Source organism: Bubalus kerabau, chromosome 1, assembly GCF_029407905.1.
Source record: "Bubalus kerabau isolate K-KA32 ecotype Philippines breed swamp buffalo chromosome 1, PCC_UOA_SB_1v2, whole genome shotgun sequence".
Taxonomy (NCBI): domain Eukaryota; kingdom Metazoa; phylum Chordata; class Mammalia; order Artiodactyla; family Bovidae; genus Bubalus; species Bubalus kerabau.
Window position 1 is genome coordinate 16,479,386 of NC_073624.1, and position 20,485 is coordinate 16,499,870.

At 56.4% G+C, this 20,485-nt stretch overlaps 1 protein-coding gene across 2 annotated transcripts; it reads left to right on the top strand.

The window, feature by feature from the left end:
• The first annotated feature begins 105 nt into the window (after positions 1-105).
• PTPN6 (protein tyrosine phosphatase non-receptor type 6) lies at positions 106-16,011 on the top strand. 2 transcript variants are annotated; one of them, XM_055569390.1, is made up of 16 exons: positions 106-665; positions 6,773-6,895; positions 7,070-7,264; positions 9,760-9,949; positions 10,092-10,208; positions 10,294-10,407; positions 10,563-10,659; positions 11,018-11,097; positions 11,262-11,411; positions 12,404-12,535; positions 12,655-12,809; positions 14,737-14,804; positions 14,903-15,054; positions 15,153-15,244; positions 15,564-15,704; positions 15,873-16,011. In XM_055569390.1, the coding sequence occupies exons 1-15, from the start codon at positions 652-654 to the stop codon at positions 15,676-15,678; spliced, it is 1,794 nt and encodes a 597-aa protein (XP_055425365.1). In that variant the 5' UTR covers positions 106-651; the 3' UTR covers positions 15,679-15,704; positions 15,873-16,011. The 2 variants fall into 2 exon arrangements, with proteins under 2 accessions (XP_055425365.1, XP_055425372.1); XM_055569397.1 differs by lacking the exon at positions 106-665 and adding an exon at positions 6,546-6,688.
• The last annotated feature ends 4,474 nt before the right edge of the window (positions 16,012-20,485 follow it).

The window sequence follows — 20,485 nt, forward strand, 5'->3', positions numbered from 1 at the left end:
TGTCCCGCCTGATTCTCTCTTGCCTTTCAGGCTGTCCCATTTCCCTGTCCAGATCTTTCCTGTGTTCCTTCAGGGCTGGACCCGCTCCAGGGCAGACTGCAGAGTGGGAGGATGGGCCAGCCCCTCAACCTCCCTGGGTGGGGTGGCCTGCACAGCCTTCACCCGCTTTGAGCAGTGGGGCTTTCTGGACTTTTCCTGAGGGCCCTGGGCTTCTGTGCCCCTGGAGACTTCCCCATTGGCTGGTGCTCCCTCTTGGCCAGGGTGACTTCCTGGGCTTTGCCCGCAGCACCCAGCTTCCTGCGGCTCGGTTGGCTGGCAGGCCAGGTGGAGTTCCAGGTGACTCCTCCCTTCCCCAGGGAGGGAGGCGGGGGATAGGCAGGCCGTGCTGGGCTGGCGCTAGACTGCTGAGTGGGGCTGGAGGGAGAAGCCAGCTGCTGAGGCCAGCTCCGCCCCACCTGTCCCTTTTCCGGGGTTATTTAGTCCAGGGGCTTGTCCCCGCGGTGCCTGTGGCCTGGCGGGCAGCATCAAGAGGAAAGTGGCTGGTTTCTGAGCATTCTTCCTCACCTGGCTTGGGCCCCTGCACAGCTGCGCCACGGGGCTCAACCCCGCCCCCTGTGCCTTCTGCCTGGGACTCCCCACCCCTCTGGGGAAATGCTGTCCCATGGGTAAGTCCCCTGCTCCATCTGGGTAACGGGGGCTCCTGTTCATTCGGGAGGGAGGGGCGGGGATCCTGCTCACTCCTGACAGGTGCATGACCATGAGTGCGACCTGCCCCTGCCCCCTCCCCAGGTCACTTTTCCCCCGCAAGATGCCAGAACTCCAGCCTTGTTCATGACCCTCTGACCCACCCCCCTTCTCTAGTACTTTCTCCCTGACAGATGCATATTTATTCTCACCAAATTTCTTTCTCCACCCTCTGGTCCCCTGCTTCTGTCTTCTGCTAAGGACACGTCCCCTAGGGAGCTGAATGTCACCTGAAACATTACAAATCTGAAAGGCAGACCTGAGAAAGATGCCCTGTTCCCACTAAATGTCCCAAATCCTTCATTCCAATCTCCCTCAGTTTTCCTTCACTCCTCTGCATCAATTCATTCAGATACTGTTAAGTATCTATTGTATGCTGGTGCTTTTTAGTTTTTAAATATTTTTAAAGATTTTTTTTTTAATGTGGACCATTTTTAAACTCTTTATTGAATTTGTTACAATATTGCTTCTGTTTTATGTTTTGCTTTTTTGGCCCCAAGTCATGTGGGAGGGATCTTAGGTCCCCAGTCAGGGACGAACCTACACCCCGGGTATTGGAAGATGAGGTCTAACCACAGCCAGGGAAGTTCTGCCAGGTGCTTTTTAAGGTGCTGCCAATACTGTAACAAACAAGAGAGACACAGTTCCTGCCTTCACGGAGCTTCACGCAGGTGGAAGGGGACAGACTGCCCAAGGAACCCATTAAATAGGGTAATTGCCAGGTCTCAGAAGTGTTACCCAGAAAATAAACCAGCTTCACATGCTAATAACGGACTGGGGTGCCAGTGGCATCACTGGCTAGAGGGAGGGGCCAGGGAGGGCTTTCCTGAGTCAGTGACGCAGGAGGTGAGACCTGGATGAGGAGGAAGAATCAGGCTCCAGTACTGCTGGCAGAGGGAATGGCCAGTGCAAAGACCCTGCTGTGGGAATAAACTGAATGATGGTGCCTGGGGGCAGAGTTGGCCAGTGAGGACAGAGGAGGGCTGGGTCACGTGGGGCCTTCTTGGTGTTTGGATACTACAGTGAGGACCTGCTGGGCGTCTTGGTGAGTTGGTAGGTTGGTCACCCCAAGTCCAGTAAGTTCTTGCTTCTTATATTCGCATCTGCTCTTGGGGTGTGCCTGCCTCCCTCAGTGCACTCCTTGTCTCCTTCAGCCCCAGTGTCAAGGTTCTTTAAAATTTTTTTTTAAATTTATTTTATTAATTATTAATGTATTTAGAAATTATTTATTGATATATTTATTTATAAATTATTGATAGATTTGTTTATAATTAATTACTTATTAATTTATGTGTAAACAAATGATTTATTGGTAGATTTATTTATAAATAATTTGTTTATTGATAGATTTATTTATATATAAATACATTTATTTATTAGTTGTGGCATGTGGGATCTAGTTCCCTGATGAGAGGTTGAACCCGAGCCCCCTGCACTGGGAGCGAGGAGTCTTAACCACTGGACCGCCAAGGAGATCTCTGCTGTCAAGGTTCTCATTGGGTCTTCTGGTCCACAATCCCTTCCATGCTCCTGCCTCCATCATTTTCCTGCCAGATGGTTGGCAAGTCCTTTCCTGAGAAAGAATCCTTCCTTGGTTCCTCAGGCTGGCCCTGTGAGACCTTCTGCCAAGGGTCCCAGCCTCTCAGAGCAGCTCAGCTCAGCCATAGAGCCCGGCTCACAGCTGGCGCTATGCTCGTGGGTCCCATGCCAGCTCCCCAGGGGCCTCTGAGGGAGGAGCCCCTCCACCCTGGCCTCGTCGTGGGCTGTGCCCATACCCTGCCTCCTCCTCCCACAGTGGGTGGTGCAGTGGGAAGGACAGTGGACTTGTCAGACGTCAGACGGCCTTGGTTTGTTGCCTTCCCCCTTCCTAGTTTGTGACCTTGGTCAAGTTACTTCTCTGAGCCTTAGTTTTTGTTTCTAAAGTTGGGCTAACATGGACTTCCCTGGTGGTCCAGTGGTTAAGAATCCATCTGCCAAGGCACGGGACATGGGTTTGATCCCTGGTCTGGGTAGATTCCACACGTTGAAGGCCAACTAAGCCCTTGGGCCACAACTACTGAGCCTTTGAGCCCCAGAACCCGTGCTCTGCAAAAAGAGAAGCCACAGCACTGAGAAGCCCATGTACTTCAACTAGAGAAAGACCACAAGCAGCAGGGAAGACCCAGCACAGCCAAAAATAAATAAATAAAAATAAAATTGGCTAACAGGACCTACTAAATAGGGTTGGCATATACATTAATAATGTCACATAAAAGCTGTTCATACTAAAAGCTGACTTCATATCGGCTTTTTATATCAGCATTTGGGAAATATTGTTAAACCCATTTATCAGGTAGGGATACTGAGGCCCAGGGAACTTCAAGAGCTTTCTAGAGATTACTTTGTTTGCTCTTCCAGACTGCCTGTCTTTCTGCATCCCCGTTGATCTTCATCTCTGCCTTTATCTCCTTGCTTCCCAAGTGAGTAATTTTCTCTTCTAAATTAGTAGGCCCTTACTTTTTTAACTTTCAGCTTCCTTGAGCCTGTTTACCTCCCTTTAAAAAAAAAAAATGGGGAAAATAATTCCTAGATCCGGTGGTCTAGTGGTTAAGAATCAGGGGACATGGGTTTGATCCCTGGTCTGGGAAGATCCCATTTGCAGAAGGACAACTAAGACCATGGGCCACAACCACTGAGCCCTGAGGGATGTCTGAGGCCCAAATGGGAGTATGTGTGTGTGCACGTGCAAGCGCTCTGTGAACTCCAGAGCACTTACGCCAAGGGAAGGGTGGTGCTTCTTCTTTATTTTCCTGCCAAGGGACAGTAGAGACTGTACATACCATCCCAGTGTCTGTCTGCCTTCTGACTTGACACCCTTCAGAGAAATTCCTGTCTCTTTCATGGTCAGGAGTTTCTGGGTGCCTAGTTAGTTTCTTTTTTAAAATTCCAGAGGGAGAGCGGCTTGTGGCCACTGTACAGGGGGTGTTGGGTGCTACGTAGGGACCTGCAACTTTGTGGGCGGTTGGGATGATGTGTCCACGTGTGGGTGTTTGCACCTGACTATGTGCATGTGTAGATGGACTTGGGTGATGAGGTTGCCTTTAGTGGGACTGGGTGTGCCTAAGTGGATGCTTGTGCATGCGTGCGTGTGCGCATGTGTGTGTATACTCATCTGTACGTGACAAGCAGGGTGTGCATGGGTAGGACTGGACCTGGGCTTGTGACCATGTATGTACATGGGTCTGGATGAATGTGGTCATTTGACACATGCTCTGTGTGAGACATGGTGCTAAGTTTTAACCACTTGGAGGTGAGCCATACCAGCTGTGGACCTCCTGTGCTGGAGATGAGGGGCCCCTGTAGTGGAGGTGATGGTGTCCATTCTCTTTCTGCCCCCTGCTGTGAGGGAGAGTTCATAGTCTTTCAGGGTTACTGCCTAAGATAGAGGTAGTCAGTGTTAAACCATGAGATAAACAGATCAAGCAGGGTCTCCAGAAATCCTTTCTAGGGGTGGGCAGGGCGGAGAATTGATATTCAAAAAATGATAAAGTAGCCAACATAAGAACATAGACTTTCATTGGGCTTGAATAGTTTGTTATTTATTTTTCCTTCTTTTTTGAGGCGTAGCATACATAATGTGCTTGAATACTGAACATCACATTTACTTCATCTGGGTACACACCACTCAGATCTGCTATCCCAGAAATTGCCATCTCCCAGTCAGTATACTTATTTTAATGAAGGGACGACATGCCCATGCTACAGTCTTCAAAAAGGTGTACTGGAGGGACTTCCCTCGTGGTCCAGTGGCTAAGACTCCAGGCCCCCAAGGCAGGGGGCCTGGGAGAGATGCCTGCTCAGGGAAGTAGATCCCACATGCAGCAACTAAAGATCCTGCAGGCTGCATTGAAGCTCAAAGATCCTGCATGTCACAACTAAGACTCGGTGCAGCCAATTAAATAAATAATAAATACAAAAATATTTTTTAAAAAAAAGGTGGAAGGAGGGAGAAGGAAAGGTCCCTCCCAGCCCTTTCTTCCAGCTACCCGTTCTGGTCCCTTCCCTAGGAAATCCACTCACAGAGTTTCTTGTGTATCTTTTTTTTTTTAATTTTGGCTGTGCCCCAGGGCTTGTGGAATCTTAGTTCCCCTACCAGGGATTGAACCCTTGCAGTCTGTAGTCCTAACCACTGGAAGAGTCCTAAACACTGGACTCCCAGGGAAGTCCCCTCTTGTGTATCTTGCGTTGGGCTTCTTTCCTCTTGCTTTGGTTTGGCGGTATGTTTGTATTTGGAATTAGATGGAGTATCACAAGCTTTTAGTGTTAGGGCCTCCCCAGGTGAACGGGCCCTGAGAATAGGCCATGGCCGGATCTGTGTGCCCCTCTGCGGCCCAGGAGACAGGCCCCTGTCAGAGTCCTGAGCTCCATTGGATTCAGACCAGACCCCCTCAGCAAGAACCTACAGTTCAGACTCCAGTGGCTCCATCCATAGGGCTGGCGGCTCTGGCTCCACCTGCTTCGCATTCTGCTTCTCACCCAACTGCAAGGTTGGGGCATGGTGGATGGCCCAAAGGCCGAGGACAAGAAGTAGGGAAGATGCCAGTTGGACAGGGCTGCTCCAGGGTCATTTTGTCCAGCCCTCTGTCCCAGGGCACCTATTCAGATGTGTGTGTCGAGGGAGGGTTTCTATCCCTCTAAGAGGCATCTGCCCAGCCTAAACAGTTAGGAAACTGCCCCCTCCCACTTTGGCCTGATTGGAAGAGTCTCTCAACCTCTGTTAGGTTTTTTTTAATTATTTATTTATTTGGCTGCACCAAGTCTTAGCTGCAGCATGTGGGATCTAGTTCCCTGACCAGAGATCAAACCTGGGCCCCCTGCATTAGGAGCAGAGTCTTAGCCACTGGACCCCTAGGGAAGTGCCGCCCTCCCCAACCTTTTTAACTTTTTCTTTTCTTTTTTGAAATTTACTTATTTATTTGGCTATGTCCAGTTTTAGTTGCAGTACACAGGATCTTCCATTGTGGTACACAGATTTAGTTGTGGCACAGGCTCAGCTGCTCCACAGTATGTGGGATCTTAGCTCTCCGCCCAGTGATTGAACCTGTGATGCCTGCCTGCATTGCAAGGCAGATTCTTAACCACTGAACCACTAGGGAAGTCCCTTAACTTTTTATTTAACTTATTATTCTGTTCTCTGAAGCCCTGAGGCCTGGCATATAGTAGCTAAAATCACTAGCTTTGGAGCCAGGCCGTCTGGTTTGCACTCTGGTTTGCTTTACTGACCATGTGGCCCTTGGGCGAGCTGCCTTCAAGCCCAGAGCCTCAGGTTCTTTGTCTGGAAAATGGGAATAATGAAGGTACCTGCTTCACAGGGCTACCGTGAGGACATATCAGATAAGGCAGGTAAATACTGCCCAGCACAGTGCCTGTTGTCTAGGCAGACTCCGCTAATGATAGTTGCCACCCTCACCATTATTATTGGTTTGGACCAGGGAAGGCTGCATAGACCAGGAAGAGATGGCGCGTGACTGTGTGGGTTCCCATGGACCAAGCATGAGCTGGCCTGGGGCTCTGGAGGCTCACGTGTGTTCTTATTTGGGTGGTCCTGTGTGGAGGGCCACCCTCCCCAGGCCTTCGATGAAAGGCGTGTGGGAAGCGGGTCCTGTCCCCACCCCCACCGCCACCCCGTGCTTCTCCCTGCTCTGCCCTAAAACGAGAAGTGAGTGAGTTCCCCCAAGGGGTCGGCCGCGCCCCTTCCTGTCCCCGCCCTGCCGGCTGCCCCAGGCCAGTGGAGTGGCAGCCCCAGAAGCAGGACAGGACGGGGCTGGGTGGCGAGGTGGCCCGGGTGCTGATAGCTGCCAGAGCTTAGCCCCAGCGTCTCCCGCCTGCCCAGACTCAGCAGCACCACCCCGTTGCCTGCACGCCTTCACCCCACTCCCCGCCCCAGGCACCCCAGGATGGTGAGGTAAGGGCTGGGCACCCATGGTAGGCAGGAGGCAGGGCGTCCCAAGGCCCTGGGGCCTCTCCTCACCAGCCCTCCGGCCCCCAGGTGGTTTCACCGAGACCTCAGTGGGCTGGATGCGGAGACCTTGCTCAAGGGCCGAGGGGTCCACGGAAGCTTCCTGGCACGGCCCAGCCGCAAGAACCAGGGTGACTTCTCCCTCTCCGTCAGGTAGGTGGCCCGCGGCTCCAGCCGGGGGTGGGGTGCCAGCCCTTGGCTGCTCATTTCGCTTCCCCAGGCCCTTGGATGTATCCACCCCAACCCTGCCCAGGACCCCCACTGCGCCCCACCACCCGACCTCCACTCTCCCTTCCACTGGCCTTACCTCCACTGGGTGCCCTGCAGGGTTGGGGACCAGGTGACTCATATTCGGATCCAGAACTCTGGGGACTTCTACGATCTGTATGGAGGGGAGAAGTTCGCAACATTGACGGAGCTGGTGGAGTACTACACGCAGCAGCAGGGCGTTCTACAGGACCGAGACGGCACTATCATCCACCTCAAGTACCCGCTGAACTGCTCAGACCCCACCAGTGAGAGGTGAGGGTCTTCGCTCCCTGGCCCGCCCACCGAGAAGTGGGCTGTCCTCCCTGCCTTGGGCCTCTTCCCTCTGTGTGATCCATGGGCCCCCTTTCCATCAACCCCTAGGAAGCAAGATAAGGTTGCCTGGCCCTTCTCCAGGGTCCCTGTCCACCCGCGCCCCAGGCCCTACCAGTGCCAGAGAGGCCTCTCCTCGTGGCTGTGTCTCCCAAATGGCCGGCTCTGTTGTTAGAAAGACGGAATCTGACCTCTTGTAACTGTTCCCTCCCCAGCACGGGTTCCTATGGTTGAGGAGGAGCGTAGGGGTCAGCGTGTATGAGGACACGCAGCCTCATCTCAGTGTCCCCTGAGAATGGGTCTGCCCTCTGGGGCTGACTAGTGCTGGACTAGTCCCTTGACCAGACCCATATCATTGAAAACTGTCATAGGGGTGCAAGGGCCTTGTAGCTGGGCACAGGACAATACTCTAAGCATTTCCCGCCCATCTTTCTGGTTTCAAAGATATGGTCCCCAGAACTGGGCTGGCTACTCCCCAGGTGGTCTCCCCAAAGTGTGCGCAGACCCAAAGACTCTGCATTTTATGGGCGGGTTGAGGGGGTGTCTCATTTTCCAGTTGTTTCTCCATGATAGCTCCTATAATTAGGGGAAGGGCAGCTGAACAACTCTGGGTTGTTATGGGGGACTTTTTTTGCACACTCCTAGGGCCAAGCCAACTTGTCCTTGTCCTGTATTTGTGCATCGATTGTCGAAATGATTCTGAACCTGGATTCTCTCAGCTTTCGGTCTTTCGGAGATGCATGCCTCCCAGCTTGCATCCGTATTTTATTCAAGTCACTGGCTGAGACTGAGAACTGGATGAGGCTGGGGAAAAGGCCACAGACCCAACCGGCAGACCCTTTTCCCCATGAGCATGCAGCCAAAGATCCATTTCTGGTGAAGCCGCCTCCCCTAGGAGGGAAGCACTTGGAAGCCCTTGCTGGTGTCTGTCTTTCCCTGGTGTTCACTGCCTCTCACCCTCTTCCTGCACCCCATCTGCCACATTCATAGGGATTTTCTGCCCAGGTCCTCTTGGGTTCTTCATGACCTGGCCTCCTCCTTGTCCACAGTCAGGGTCCGGCCTACTGGCTGCTGCCAGAGGATGGGTGGATGCAGGGGTGGTTGAAGATGGAGCTGCAAGAGGGATGGAGCTGAGAGGACCCTGGGGCCTGGGGTCAGGGTTCAAATTGTGGCTGGAAGAGGTCAGGGACAGAGGGACTCAAGACCAGGGCAGCTGACTTAAAGAGGGGCTTTTGGTTCCCCACGCCAGGAGGCCTGGATCCACCCTTGACCCTGGGAACCCGTGGGGAATGCTCTTTCTCCCAACCTCTGCTCTGGTTTGCTCTGGTTCTTGGCCTTGGCAGCTGCCCCTCCTCTGGGGGGAATTTGCATTTGTCCCCTCAATGGCTAGCTCTTTGCCTGTGGTCAGCCTGACATTTGCATGGAGACTTCCTCATCCTGTGGGGCCTGGGGAAAGAGGGTTAGCCCCCTCCCCACTGCTTGGGGGCCCTGGTCTATCCCTGAGTGGTGGGATATGGTGGCCCAGGGGTCCTGCACGGGCTGTGGACTCTGGAGGTCTCTGAGCTGCAGTCTCCTCTGGGCCGCAGTGCGACGGGGTAGGACAGACTGGCCCCCTCCCTCCTTCCCCCCATTCCTGCGGTTGGAAAATGCCCCCCCTTCCCCTGTCCCTGGGCTGAGGAAACCTCACAACCTCACTTCTCACTCTCTCCCCAGAAGGAGTTTTGTGTTTTTTCCATCACGTGGTTTCCTGTGGGGCTGGGCATTGTGGGGCTACAGTTTCCTCCTGGGAAGGGGGTGTGTTGTGGGGAAAGGTCCTAGTTCTGCTTTCTGCCCCTCTGAGCCCCTCGAGCCTACCCCCCAACACCGAACCCCAGCAGCCCTTTCAGTGACATCACCTGGGGAACCCCAAAGCCCCCAAACCACTATTCACCCGTGGGCTTGTCCACCTTCCCGACCCCCAGGGGGACTTCTCCCCATTTCCCCTCCCTTGTGACTTCCGTCTCTCCCAACCCCATTGCTGTCTGTGGTTTGGCCTCCATCTGCATTTCTGCTTCCCTCGCCTAGCCCTGTCTTTCATGGAGACCCTTCCTGGGTTTCTCCCCTCTGAACATTCTGGATGTGGCTGCCTTTCTGCCTGTGTCTTAAACTTGCAAAGGTGGGCTTGCTTAGAAGTCCTGAGGCTTGCCACTTATCAGCTGGGGCCTTGGGCCAGTGTGCAACCGCCCAGCCTCAGTCTCCTCATCTGCAGAATGGGTAGTACCTACCTCTCAGGTTTTTGTGAGAGTGACGGACCTACTCACAGTGGCGGATTTGAGAGCATGTAGCATAGCTCAGTTCAGCACATGGCAGGGGCCCAAGTTCCCTGCCCCCTCCCTGAGCGTTTGCCCAGCGCCCGCCCCTGGCCTCAGTCTCATTTCCCCGGATGCTGTCTTCCCTAGGTGGTACCATGGCCACATGTCTGGAGGGCAGGCAGAGACTTTGCTGCAGGCCAAGGGGGAGCCTTGGACCTTCCTTGTGCGTGAGAGCCTCAGCCAGCCTGGAGATTTTGTGCTGTCCGTGCTCAGCGACCAGCCCAAGGCTGGCCCCGGCTCCCCGCTCAGAGTCACCCATATCAAAGTCATGTGTGAGGTAAGGCCTCTGGGCACCAGGGAGGGTGCTGGGGGTTCCCTCTGTGCCCACAGCCGTGCCCTTGGGGAGGGGCAGCCTGGGCATTGGTCCAAGGCTGGGGGTCCAGGCAGGGAGACAGGTGGCCTGACTTGGAGCCCCTCAGGGCGGACGTTACACAGTGGGGGGTTCGGAGACCTTCGACAGCCTCACTGACCTGGTGGAGCATTTCAAGAGGACGGGGATCGAGGAGGCCTCCGGCGCTTTCGTCTACCTACGGCAGGTGAGGGGTGGGCCTGGCTGCCTCCTCCCATTCCCTGAGCCTCTGAGCTCTAGAAGCGGCTGACTTCTGGCCTCCCCCACCCCAGCCATACTACGCCACGAGGGTGAACGCGGCTGACATTGAGAACCGGGTCTTGGAACTGAACAAGAAGCAGGAGTCAGAGGAGACAGCCAAGGCCGGCTTCTGGGAGGAGTTTGAGGTTTGTGATGGGACCAGCAGGGTGAAGGGCGTGGGGTCCCAGACAGACCCCGTCCCCTCGCTCCCCATCCTCATGTTAGTCTGCCCCATGACCTCTCCACCCATGGATGCCCCTCTCCCGGGCCTGAGGCTCCATTTCCCCAACTCGTCCCACAGAGTCTGCAGAAGCAGGAGGTGAAAAACTTGCACCAGCGGCTGGAAGGGCAGCGGCCAGAAAACAAGAGCAAGAACCGTTACAAGAACATCCTTCCGTGTGAGCACCCTGGGCAGCCTCCAGCCCGCCCCCAACTCAGGCAGCATCCACTCACCCAGGAGATGCCTCTCCCCTAGCTGACCTCCTCCCATCTCAGACGGTCTCCTTCCCCAGCTCTATGAGGGACCCCCACCCACAAGGGCGTCCCCCCTTCCTCCAGGATCCCAGAGGATCCCCTCATACCCCACCCCACCACCTTCTTCCTCTGAAACCTCCAGCCCACATGGGTTGAGATCCCTCAACCCATGTGGGTCCCCCACCCTGGCCTGCCCACAGGGCTTCTGGGCAAGGATGGCCTGGGAGCTCAAGAAGGGTTTCTGACCCAGGCCCTTCTTGCTTCCTTTCTGCCCACTCCCAGTTGACCACAGTCGAGTGGTCCTGCAGGGACGCGACAGTAACATCCCTGGGTCTGACTACATTAATGCCAACTACGTGAAGGTCGGTGTGCTCGCCGGTCATGGTGGGGTGGGGGCGGGAAATGGACCCCGGATCCTGGGGATACTGGGTCCAGAGACATAGGGTGAAGCCAGAGCTGTTGCCATGGGTGAGTGGGTGGGTGGGTGAGGGGCTCACAGCCCTGCTCGTCTCTGCACTCTGTCCAGAACCAGCTGCTAGGCCCTGATGAGAACGCTAAGACCTACATCGCCAGCCAGGGCTGCCTGGAGGCCACGGTCAACGACTTCTGGCAGATGGTGTGGCAGGAGAATACCTGCGTCATTGTCATGACCACCCGGGAGGTGGAGAAGGGCCGGGTAGGCTGAGCCCCGCGCTGCCCCCACCCCCAGGACTGCTCCACCACCATTAAGCTGGAAAGACACTTAGGGGCACCTCAGAGCGCAAGGGCCCGACCTCCGTGGGGAACTGAGAAAGAAATCTGAGTACACGATGACTCCTGGGTCTCTGCTTCCTATGTGGGACTCCCCTGACCACCAGACCCAGATTTCCAGAGGCCTCCATCCCTTAAGTGTCCCCCCGCCCTGTGCCCACCATCCCCCTCGGGGTAGTAACCCCTCCTCTCCACTCAGTCTCATTACTCTCTCTGAAGTCGGCCCCAAACTGTCACCCCATGGGCAGGCTGCCCCCTCGCACGGCACCCTCTGCCCCGGAGTGGCTGTGACCTGTGCAGAGGTATGTGACCTTTGCATCAGGCTGTCCCCCCCGAGGACCCTGGTACTCAGGCTTGGTGGCTACCCTCCAGCCCTCACCTCTGAGCTGCCAGGCTCCTTCAGGTTTCTGTGCCTCTGCAGGAGCTCATTTCTCCTAGGAAGTGACTTCCTCTTTCCTCCCTATCTCTGCCCGACAGACTCCTCGTTTTTTTTTAAAGACCCGTCTCACATGCTCCCTCCTCTGTGAAGCCATCCCTGATTTCCTCCATTACCTAGAGGGAGAATTAGTCTCTGCCTGCACCCCCTTACCCCGGGCTCCTCAGCAGCTCAGTTCCCTGGCTCACCCTTCTCTCTGTGAGCTCCTGGAGGCACTGGCACACCAGGCTGTGTCTTACTTGTGTCTGGCACTCCAGCCTGGTTGGCGCAGCTTCAGGTGCGAGGCCTGTACCAGCCAGCATGCGCGGACTGACTTGTTGAATGGCTGATCAGGTCTCACCACCTGGAGCATGCTGAGCCAAGACTTAAGCCTCTGACTCTTGGCCAGTTCACCCATTCATCCATCAGATGCTGCGGGGCCAGCACCGGGCACTCAGGCCCTGCCTCTGTGCCTTACACCCCCCACCCCCCTCTCTTTTCAGAACAAATGTGTTCCATACTGGCCAGAAGTGGGCAGTCAGCGTGTTTATGGACCCTACACCGTAACCAATTGTGGGGAACACGACACAGCTGAGTACAAACTCCGAAACTTACAGGTCTCCCCGCTGGAAAATGTGAGTGTCCCCTGCTCCTGCCCCAGGCTGGGGGCCCTGCTCACGCTCGTTCTCCTGGGTTGGATAGAATGAAGCCACGTTGGGGAGCAGGGCACACTGACCCTATGTCCTCCACCCAGGGGAACCTGATTCGGGAGATTTGGCACTACCAGTACCTGAGCTGGCCTGATCACGGGGTCCCCAGTGAGCCTGGGGGTGTTCTCAGCTTCCTGGACCAGATCAACCAGCGGCAGGAGAGTCTGCCTCACGCAGGGCCCATCATCGTGCATTGCAGGTGAGAGTGACAATGATATGATATCGGTGATAATAATCCAAGTAGTAGCTGGCAAGTGAGTACTGCCAAGCGCCCTGCACTGTTGTAAGCGAATTACACGAGAATGCATTTAAAGCCTCCCAGGCCCTCCATCTCTTCTGGGTTCCCTGATGGCTTCCAGACCCATGGGTGGAACTTAGCTTGAACCAAGCCCATGGCTTGAGCCCGTGCCTGGCATGGGGAGTCTCCATAGAGACATGGCGTCCGGTCCAGTCTAGTTCAACCTGCCATGTGCAAATGAGGAAATGGGTCAAGCCTCTTGTCAGGTCACTGCAGGTCCGTGGGGGGAACCTGGAGCAGGGCTCACGGTAGACCCAGGTCCTGGTCACTACTGTTTTTTCACACATGCCTACCCATGGTGTTTCTCCTTGGGGTCGGTGTGGCTCCCCAACTCTTCTCTTTACCGTCTGCAGCCATAACGGGGAGGGGTGCCGAGGCCTCTTCATGCCACTCCTATTTCTCCCTTCCTGCCAGTGCCCCCAGCTCAGCCCCTTGGCTCATGCACCACTAGGTCCACTGGAGCTCCCCATGTTCATGTTCGGGAGACCCTGCTAAGCTGGGGAGCTGAGGGAGCAATGAGCAGCAGGGGCCCCAGCAGGTCACCTGGCCTGGGTGGAGGGGAGGGGATAGGCAGGGGTTGCTGGACAGATGTAGCTTCTGTAAATTCCAGCTCCTCCACTCCCTGGCTGTGTGATCTCAGACAAATGACTTCATGTCTCTGATCCTCAGGTTCCTTATCTGTAAAGTCAATGTTTCATGGGGCTGTGGCAAACGTGAAACCCTCTCACTGTGTCTGGAGTACAGTAAATGCTCCAGAAGGGGGGTCGTTCATGTTTTTATATCTCCCGTGGGGGGGACGGGGGTCTGTTTCCTTCCCTTCCCTTCCTGCTCCCTCCATGTGACCCAGGCTCTGAGGGTAAGGACTTCCTCCTTCTGCCCACCAGCTCTTGTGTGTCCTGGGGCAGGGCTGGGTGGGGTGAGCCTGGAGGTACCCCCCACGTGCTGTCTCAGGGACTCTACCTCCAGGGACAGGCCCATTGCCAAGAATGACCCGGCTGCCCGTGCCCCCCACCCCCCACCTTCTTGAAATCCCCATGGCCTTAATTTAGACGTTACAGGAAGGAAGTGGGTGAGAGGGTGTTATTTTTAACAATCTGGGTTTGAAATTAGACAGTGCGACTTGGGGCATCGGCCTGACTGGCCTAGTGGTGGAGGTGAAACTGGGGTCTCTGTGGGGTCTTGAGGCTGCTGGGGTCTGTGTGCCCAGGGGGTGGCGGCAGAGGGTGGGGAGGAGGGGAGACCTCCTGTTAACTGCTCCCCCAAGTCTCCTGAGCCCAGTGGCCTCGTGGCCCGCAGGTGGGAGAACTGTCCTCACTCTGCTGTCAGGATCTGAAGAAAAAGGGAGATGCAGCCTTACAGAAAGATGGTCCTCATGTGAAGAGGGCAGCCTGGCTTGGGCCAAAGCTGTGGGAGAGGGCCCGGGAGGCCAGGGTGCCAGGGTAGTAGGCAAGACAGGTGGGATGGGGTCCCAGGTCTCCTGAGGTTGTGGGGGGAAGAGGGAGAAGTGGAAGCAGGTGGTGGGGCTGGGAAGGACTGGGATGGACATCGGGGAGCAGCGTCTTAGCATTTGTGTGCAAGGCTCTCCCCCAAAATCCCTTGGCTGGAGGGATGAGCATGGGTGCAGAGTTAGGCAAACCCCTGCCCCGCCTGCCCCACCCCCACTGCACTGACCCAGTCAGGTTCCAGCAGCTTGTATCACTGACCTTTCCCTAAGCTCCGCCCCTGCCTTCTGCCCGCTCCCTAAGCCCCGCCCCTGATGGCGCAGTTTGAGCCCCTGGTTCCCGGCCCATGAGGGCTGGGCCTCTCACGTGTCCCTTTCTCTCCCCAGCGCCGGCATCGGCCGCACGGGCACCATCATTGTCATCGACATGCTCATGGAGAGCATCTCCACCAAAGGTGAGGGTGACTGGTTGGGGACGCTGGGTCTGGTGGGAGAGCAGCCCCCCGCCTTCGCCTCCGCTTGGGGCCTGACATCCCGCTGCCCTCTCGGCCAGGCCTGGACTGTGACATCGACATCCAGAAGACCATCCAGATGGTGCGGGCCCAGCGCTCGGGCATGGTGCAGACGGAGGCGCAGTACAAGTTCATCTACGTGGCCATCGCCCAGTTCATCGAGACCACCAAGAAGAAGTTGGAGGTCATGCAGGTGCGAGCAGAGCAGGGGCCTGGCTGGGCTGAGGGGGCCAGTGGGCGTCATGGGGTGCTGCTGGGACCACCGGCCTCCCACCACACCTCTCCCCGCAGTCCCAGAAGGGCCGGGAATCGGAATACGGGAACATCACCTACCCACCAGCAATGAAGAACGCCCACGCCAAGGCCTCCCGCACCTCCTCTAAGTGAGTGGCCCCTGCCTAGCCCGACTTTCCTTTCCAGGGAGGTTCGGGTTCAAGTATAAGCTTGGTTCTTACAACCTGTATTCACAAGTGTCTCCTGAGTGCCCTTCCACGTGGGGCCTGAGCTGAGTACACTGATGTGTGAGGTGGAGCCTTTGCCCCGAGGAGCTTCTAATCTAGTGTCAGGACGCCGTCAGGGCTGGTGTCCTCGCTTTCCTGGCCTCAGTTTGCTCACCTGTGAGATGGGGTGACCCCATGTCACCCCAGGCTGGTGCTGGGGAACCCTGCCCCTGTCTCCTGACCCGCTGGCCCCGCCCTGCAGACACAGGGAGGACGTGTATGAGAATGTGCACAGTAAGAACAAGAAGGAGGAGAAGGTGAAGAAACAGCGGTCAGCAGACAAGGAGAAGAACAAGGGCTCCTTGAAGAGGAAGTGAGCCAGGCTCGTCCTGGGGCGGCCACGGTACGGCCCTTCCCTGGCCTGTCCCTGGGGCTTCCCAGCTGGTCTTTCTGCCCTGGATAGAGGGTGCAGCTGTGGCCTCACCCAGCCTTCCCAACCCCACCAGACCTGCGTCTTGTCCCCCACTCCAGGTCCAGCCCCGCCTTATCCCTTCCTCCCTTCCCTTTGCAGCCTCAGCCCCGTCTCTGCAGAGGCCTCCAGTGGATGACCCACAGCCTGAACCTTGGAGCAACACCCCTCCCCCATTCTATTGTAATTTAAATGACCGTGTGCCCACCTCCCTCTCCTGGGATCCTGTATATAGCCCAGCAAGGCCCCAGGTGGGGCCAGACCAGTCTCCTCTTGTAAATAAAGCCTCTAGGTCACTGTGTGTGGGTCTCTAACTCTGTGTGCCTAGCGGGAGGGGGAGGCAGACAGGGAGCCTTCACAGTCTAACAGGCGAGTGTGAGCACGGGCCTGGTCTGGCTGTCTCTTCCCTTTCTTTAAAGCAGAGGGTGATCCTGCCAGGGTGGTTGTGAAGATCACTGAGATCAGGGATGACGATATAACTGGCAACAATAATTCATCACACTTTTTTTTTTTTTAACACATTGTATTTATTGGATTGCACTGGGTCTTGAAGAATCTTTATTTGCATCAGGTGAACTCTTAATTGCAGCAAGTGAGATCTACATCCTCGACCAGGGATGGAACCTGGGCCCCCGTGCCATGGAAGTATGAAGTCTTAACCACTGGGGAAATCCCAATTCATTGCACTCTTGGCATGTGTCAGGTGCGGTTTAAGAGACTAAAAGCATTGTGGACTTCCCTGGTGGTCCAGTGGTTAAGACTCTGAGCTTCCAGTGCAAGAGGTATGGGTTAGATCCCTGGTCAGGGAACTAAGATCCTACAGGTCACATGGAGTGGCCAAAAAAAAAAGTAAAAAACAAGACCCCCCCCCCAAAAAAAAGAACAAAATCAAGACTAAAGTATTGAACCGAGGTACCTGTATCATTCCGATTTTACAGTGGGACAAGCTGAGACACAGAGAGATTAAATAACTTGCTCGAGGCCACAGGACTGTTGAGTAGTGAAACTAAGATTTTAACTGGCCGTTGGGCCCCAGAGCCTGCACTCCTGGAAACGCAGCCGGGGTCACGCTGAGGGGGACACAACCCCATTCTCTGGCCTGACTTCTAGGTCCAAGTGCTAAGAAGATGGATCAAGGCCATTTAGCACAGGCCCAGAGCCAACCTGCCTGCCATCCCTGCCCTCTGGATGCCTGGTGCTCTCAGGACCGCCTGGCTCCTCCCTTCCTGGGGGCCACTGCTACCTTTAGGCTCTTGATCAGAGTCTTAGTTTTTAAAATAATGTATTTATTTGATATCTGGTTGTGCTGGGTCTTCATCGCTGCTAGGGGTTTTCTCTATCTGTGGCGAGTGGGGGTTACTCTCTAGTTGCGGTGTGTGGGCTTCTCATTGTGACAGTCTTGTTGCGGGACATGGGCCCTAAAGCGTTTGGGCCTCAGTAGTTGTACCATGAGTGTGGTAATTTCAGCTCCTGGGCTCTAGTGCACAGGCTCAGTAGTTGTGGCACATGGGCTTAGTTGCCCTGTGGCATGTAGGATTTTCCTGGTCCAGGGATCAAACCTGTGTCCACTGCATTGGCAGGTGGATTCTTCACCACTGAGCCACCAGGCTTCCCTAGTTTTATTTTTGATCACTTTCTGTGTGTCCACAGTGGACAACAATGATTCCTGCTTCATGTTAAGGCTTTATGTTGATTGAAAGTGCTGGTCTCCTGGGGAGTTGAGCCTGAGAGAGCCCCACTCGGTAATGCCTGGTTCCCTGCTGCTGGGCTGGCTGAGACTGGGCGGTCATTTGCTCAGTGGACAATTTCTGTATTGAGTGTCCCCACGTCCCCAGCACTGGAGCAGTGGTGGGGCGAGATGGTGGATCCAATTGTTCCTGTCATTGTGGAATTGAGGAGACTGGTGGGAAAGGCAAACCCAGAAACAGTCCACAAACAGAGAATAAGTAGACAAGAATTAAGAAGGAAACAAACAAAGCTGGGCTTCCCAGGTGGTAAAGAACCCACCTGCCAGTGCAGGTGACATAAGAGACTTGGGATCGAGCCCTGGGTCGGGAAGATCCCCTGGAGGAGGGCATGGCAACCCACTCCAGTATTCTTGCCTGGAGAATCTCATGGACAGAGGGGCCTGACAGGCAACAAAAGAGTGGGACACCACTGAAGCAACTTAGCAGGCACACAAACAAGGGTGGAGGCCGAGAGCTGGGATTGGGCAACTCGGCAGGCAGCTCAGCTCCCTGGAGCCGTCACCCTCCAGGGGGTGCGAGGGTGGAGCATCACCTGTGTGCCTCAGGGCCCCTCTCCCAGCAACCCTTTCATCCCAACTGAGCTGCACAAAAGAAAGGCGGGTCCCACACCCTCGAACCGCCCTGGGCTAATTGCCGGAGGCTGGGACTTGGCTTCTCCTGGGCTTCGAGGTGGGCCCAGGGGTGGCTCTCCCTGGTGAGGTGCCTGGTCCTTCTGAAGAGTGGAGTGGGGGACTGCGCCCAGGGCTGCAGAAGCCCTCAGAACTCCAATCGGCCGGGTCAATGCAGAGGTTCCTGGCCAGGAACTCAGGACTCTTGGCAGAGGCCCCAACACTAAGGGTGAGGACAGGGAGGTGCCCCTCGGAGACCCCCCCTGCCCTCCGCAGGCTGGGATGTTCTGGGTGGGGGTCAAACCCAGTCCCTGCAGAGCTGAGTCCCCTCTGACCTCAGGATCTCTGGCAGAGGACTTGGGAAAGGATTGGCCGGGGGGTAGGAGCAGCTGTGGGGTGAGGCCCAAGGAGGAAGGCGAAGGGGCTCAAAGGCGCCCTGTCCTTTGTTCTTCTGGTGACAAGGCCTCCCTGGCCTAGGCCGCGGATCCAAGGAGGCAGGTATCAGAGGAGAGACTGTGGCAAAAGCTGGGGGCCTCCGGTGGGGTGACTAGGCCTCGGAGGAGGTGCCTGTGGCTGGCACTGGGAGGGAAGGGGTTAAGGCAGCGGGGTGCAGCCTATGGCGGGCAGACACACCTGTGCGCAGGGGCGGCGGGCGGGGCCCAGGTGAGGAGCCTGCGCTGCCGGGCAGGAGAGAAGGAAGAAGGAAGAATGGAGGCCAGGGCGGCTTCGAGGCCTTGAATCCTGGGCCTTGATTCCCCTTGCTCTCCGTGACCCACGCTCTCTGGGGGCCAGGCGGCCTGGTGACAGGTAAAGACCACTGGGAGAGGGGTCCTGGGGCCAGGCTAGGGACTGCTGAGGGGGTTTGAGGGTGGGGAGCTGGTGTGTGGGGGCAGAGACTGGCTTTGGGGGTGGTGGGGAAGGGGCTCCGGGTGGAGAAGAGATGGTCAGGGGGCTTCCGAAGTTCTGCTCGGGCCTTAGTGGATCAACAACCCAGGGTGGGGCTGGTGGCCGCTGCAGGCTCACCCGGAAGTGTCCCCAGGGACGCGGGTGGTGGGGGTGGGGGCCTGGGCCTAGGACTGGCTCTGGATGGGTGGCGGGGTGGGGGCCCCCGTCTTACCCAGCAGTGTTTGGGTGCTGGTTGGGAGTCTCTAATACTGCCGGGTAATGATGGAGGCCCCTGTCTCAGGCCAGCGACGTCCACCGCCTCAGGGGCTCCCTGCGCACAGCTGCTGGCGTCCCCACTCCCAAATCTCCCCCCCCGCCCAGCCCTGGAGGCCCCTTCTTCTTGAGCGGAGGGTACCTTGAGAGAGGTGGCTCTTGGCTGGCTGGCTGCCCACAGAAGGGACACAGTAGCCCCAGCCCCTCCCCGAAGCCAGAGAGATTTGTCATCTGGAGGATCTAGGACCCACAGCTGACCTGGAGTTTAGGATTGGCTGGTAGACCTTCAAGAGACCTCAGCTGGCCCGCGGCCAGGGTCCCTGGAGAGACTGGCCAGCTCCAGCGTGGATGTCTGTGACCGGCTCTGGGTCCATCTTCCAGCACAGTGTTGGATGGTCTAATGGTGAAGCTCCTAACACTGTCTGGTAAAGATGGCCCCCGGCTGGTGCCCTCGGCAATGACCTTCAGGGAGGCCTGAAGACTACGGAGGCCTCCAGACCAGCAACCTCTGACCTTTACCCTTGGGGAGATGGGGGAAGTCACTAGGAAAGGGAAACAATAGGAGGAATCAAAATGGCTGCCTCAGAGCCCCAGGGGATCTGGACACTCCAGGCACCTCCATCCCCTTCCTGCCTCTGGGATGTGAGGGAAATGAAAGCGTGGACCGGACTCGGGCTCATTCACCTCTCCCCTGCTCCCCAAACCTCTCACCAGCTCCTTAGGGCTTTGTCTCCCTGTCTCCCTGTCCCTTTCATGACAGTGAGCAGGGGGCAATTAATCTAATTTCTTCAGAAGTCGCGAAGCAGCTGAAGGTGAGCCCCGGCTCTCTAACCCGGTCACCAAGACCTCTCTGACTTGTGCACACACTTCTGCCCCAGGTGCCGACCATCCTCCGGTTCCCACTCTTCCCTGTCTCCCTTAATACAAGGGATGGGACACGGGTGAGGTGGCATGTGGGCACAGCCAGTGGGCTCCTTTCTCTGCCCACTCAGTGAGGGCAGCATCGAGGAGGAAGGAGGCGCCTGGTCTGCGGGGTGGGGGCGGGGGCAGGGCTGTGGGAGTGAAGCCCACCTCCAGAGGGCAAGCCCTGGCTGAGAAGTGCGGGCAGCCTGGGCAGGTGACATGATCCGCTGGGCGGGGGTTTGAGCACGTAAGCCCTCTGGTGAGATCAAGTGGTCTCTCCATAGTTGCGTGGAGCCTT

What these genes read in the sequence shown, in the direction of transcription:
- PTPN6 (XM_055569390.1), top strand. An exon ending in TTAATGCCAACTACGTGAAG is followed by an intron (nt 11,098 to 11,261) that starts GTCGGTGTGCTC and finishes CACTCTGTCCAG; the next exon opens with AACCAGCTGCTAGGCCCTGA. An exon ending in CCCATCATCGTGCATTGCAG is followed by an intron (nt 12,810 to 14,736) that starts GTGAGAGTGACA and finishes TTCTCTCCCCAG; the next exon opens with CGCCGGCATCGGCCGCACGG.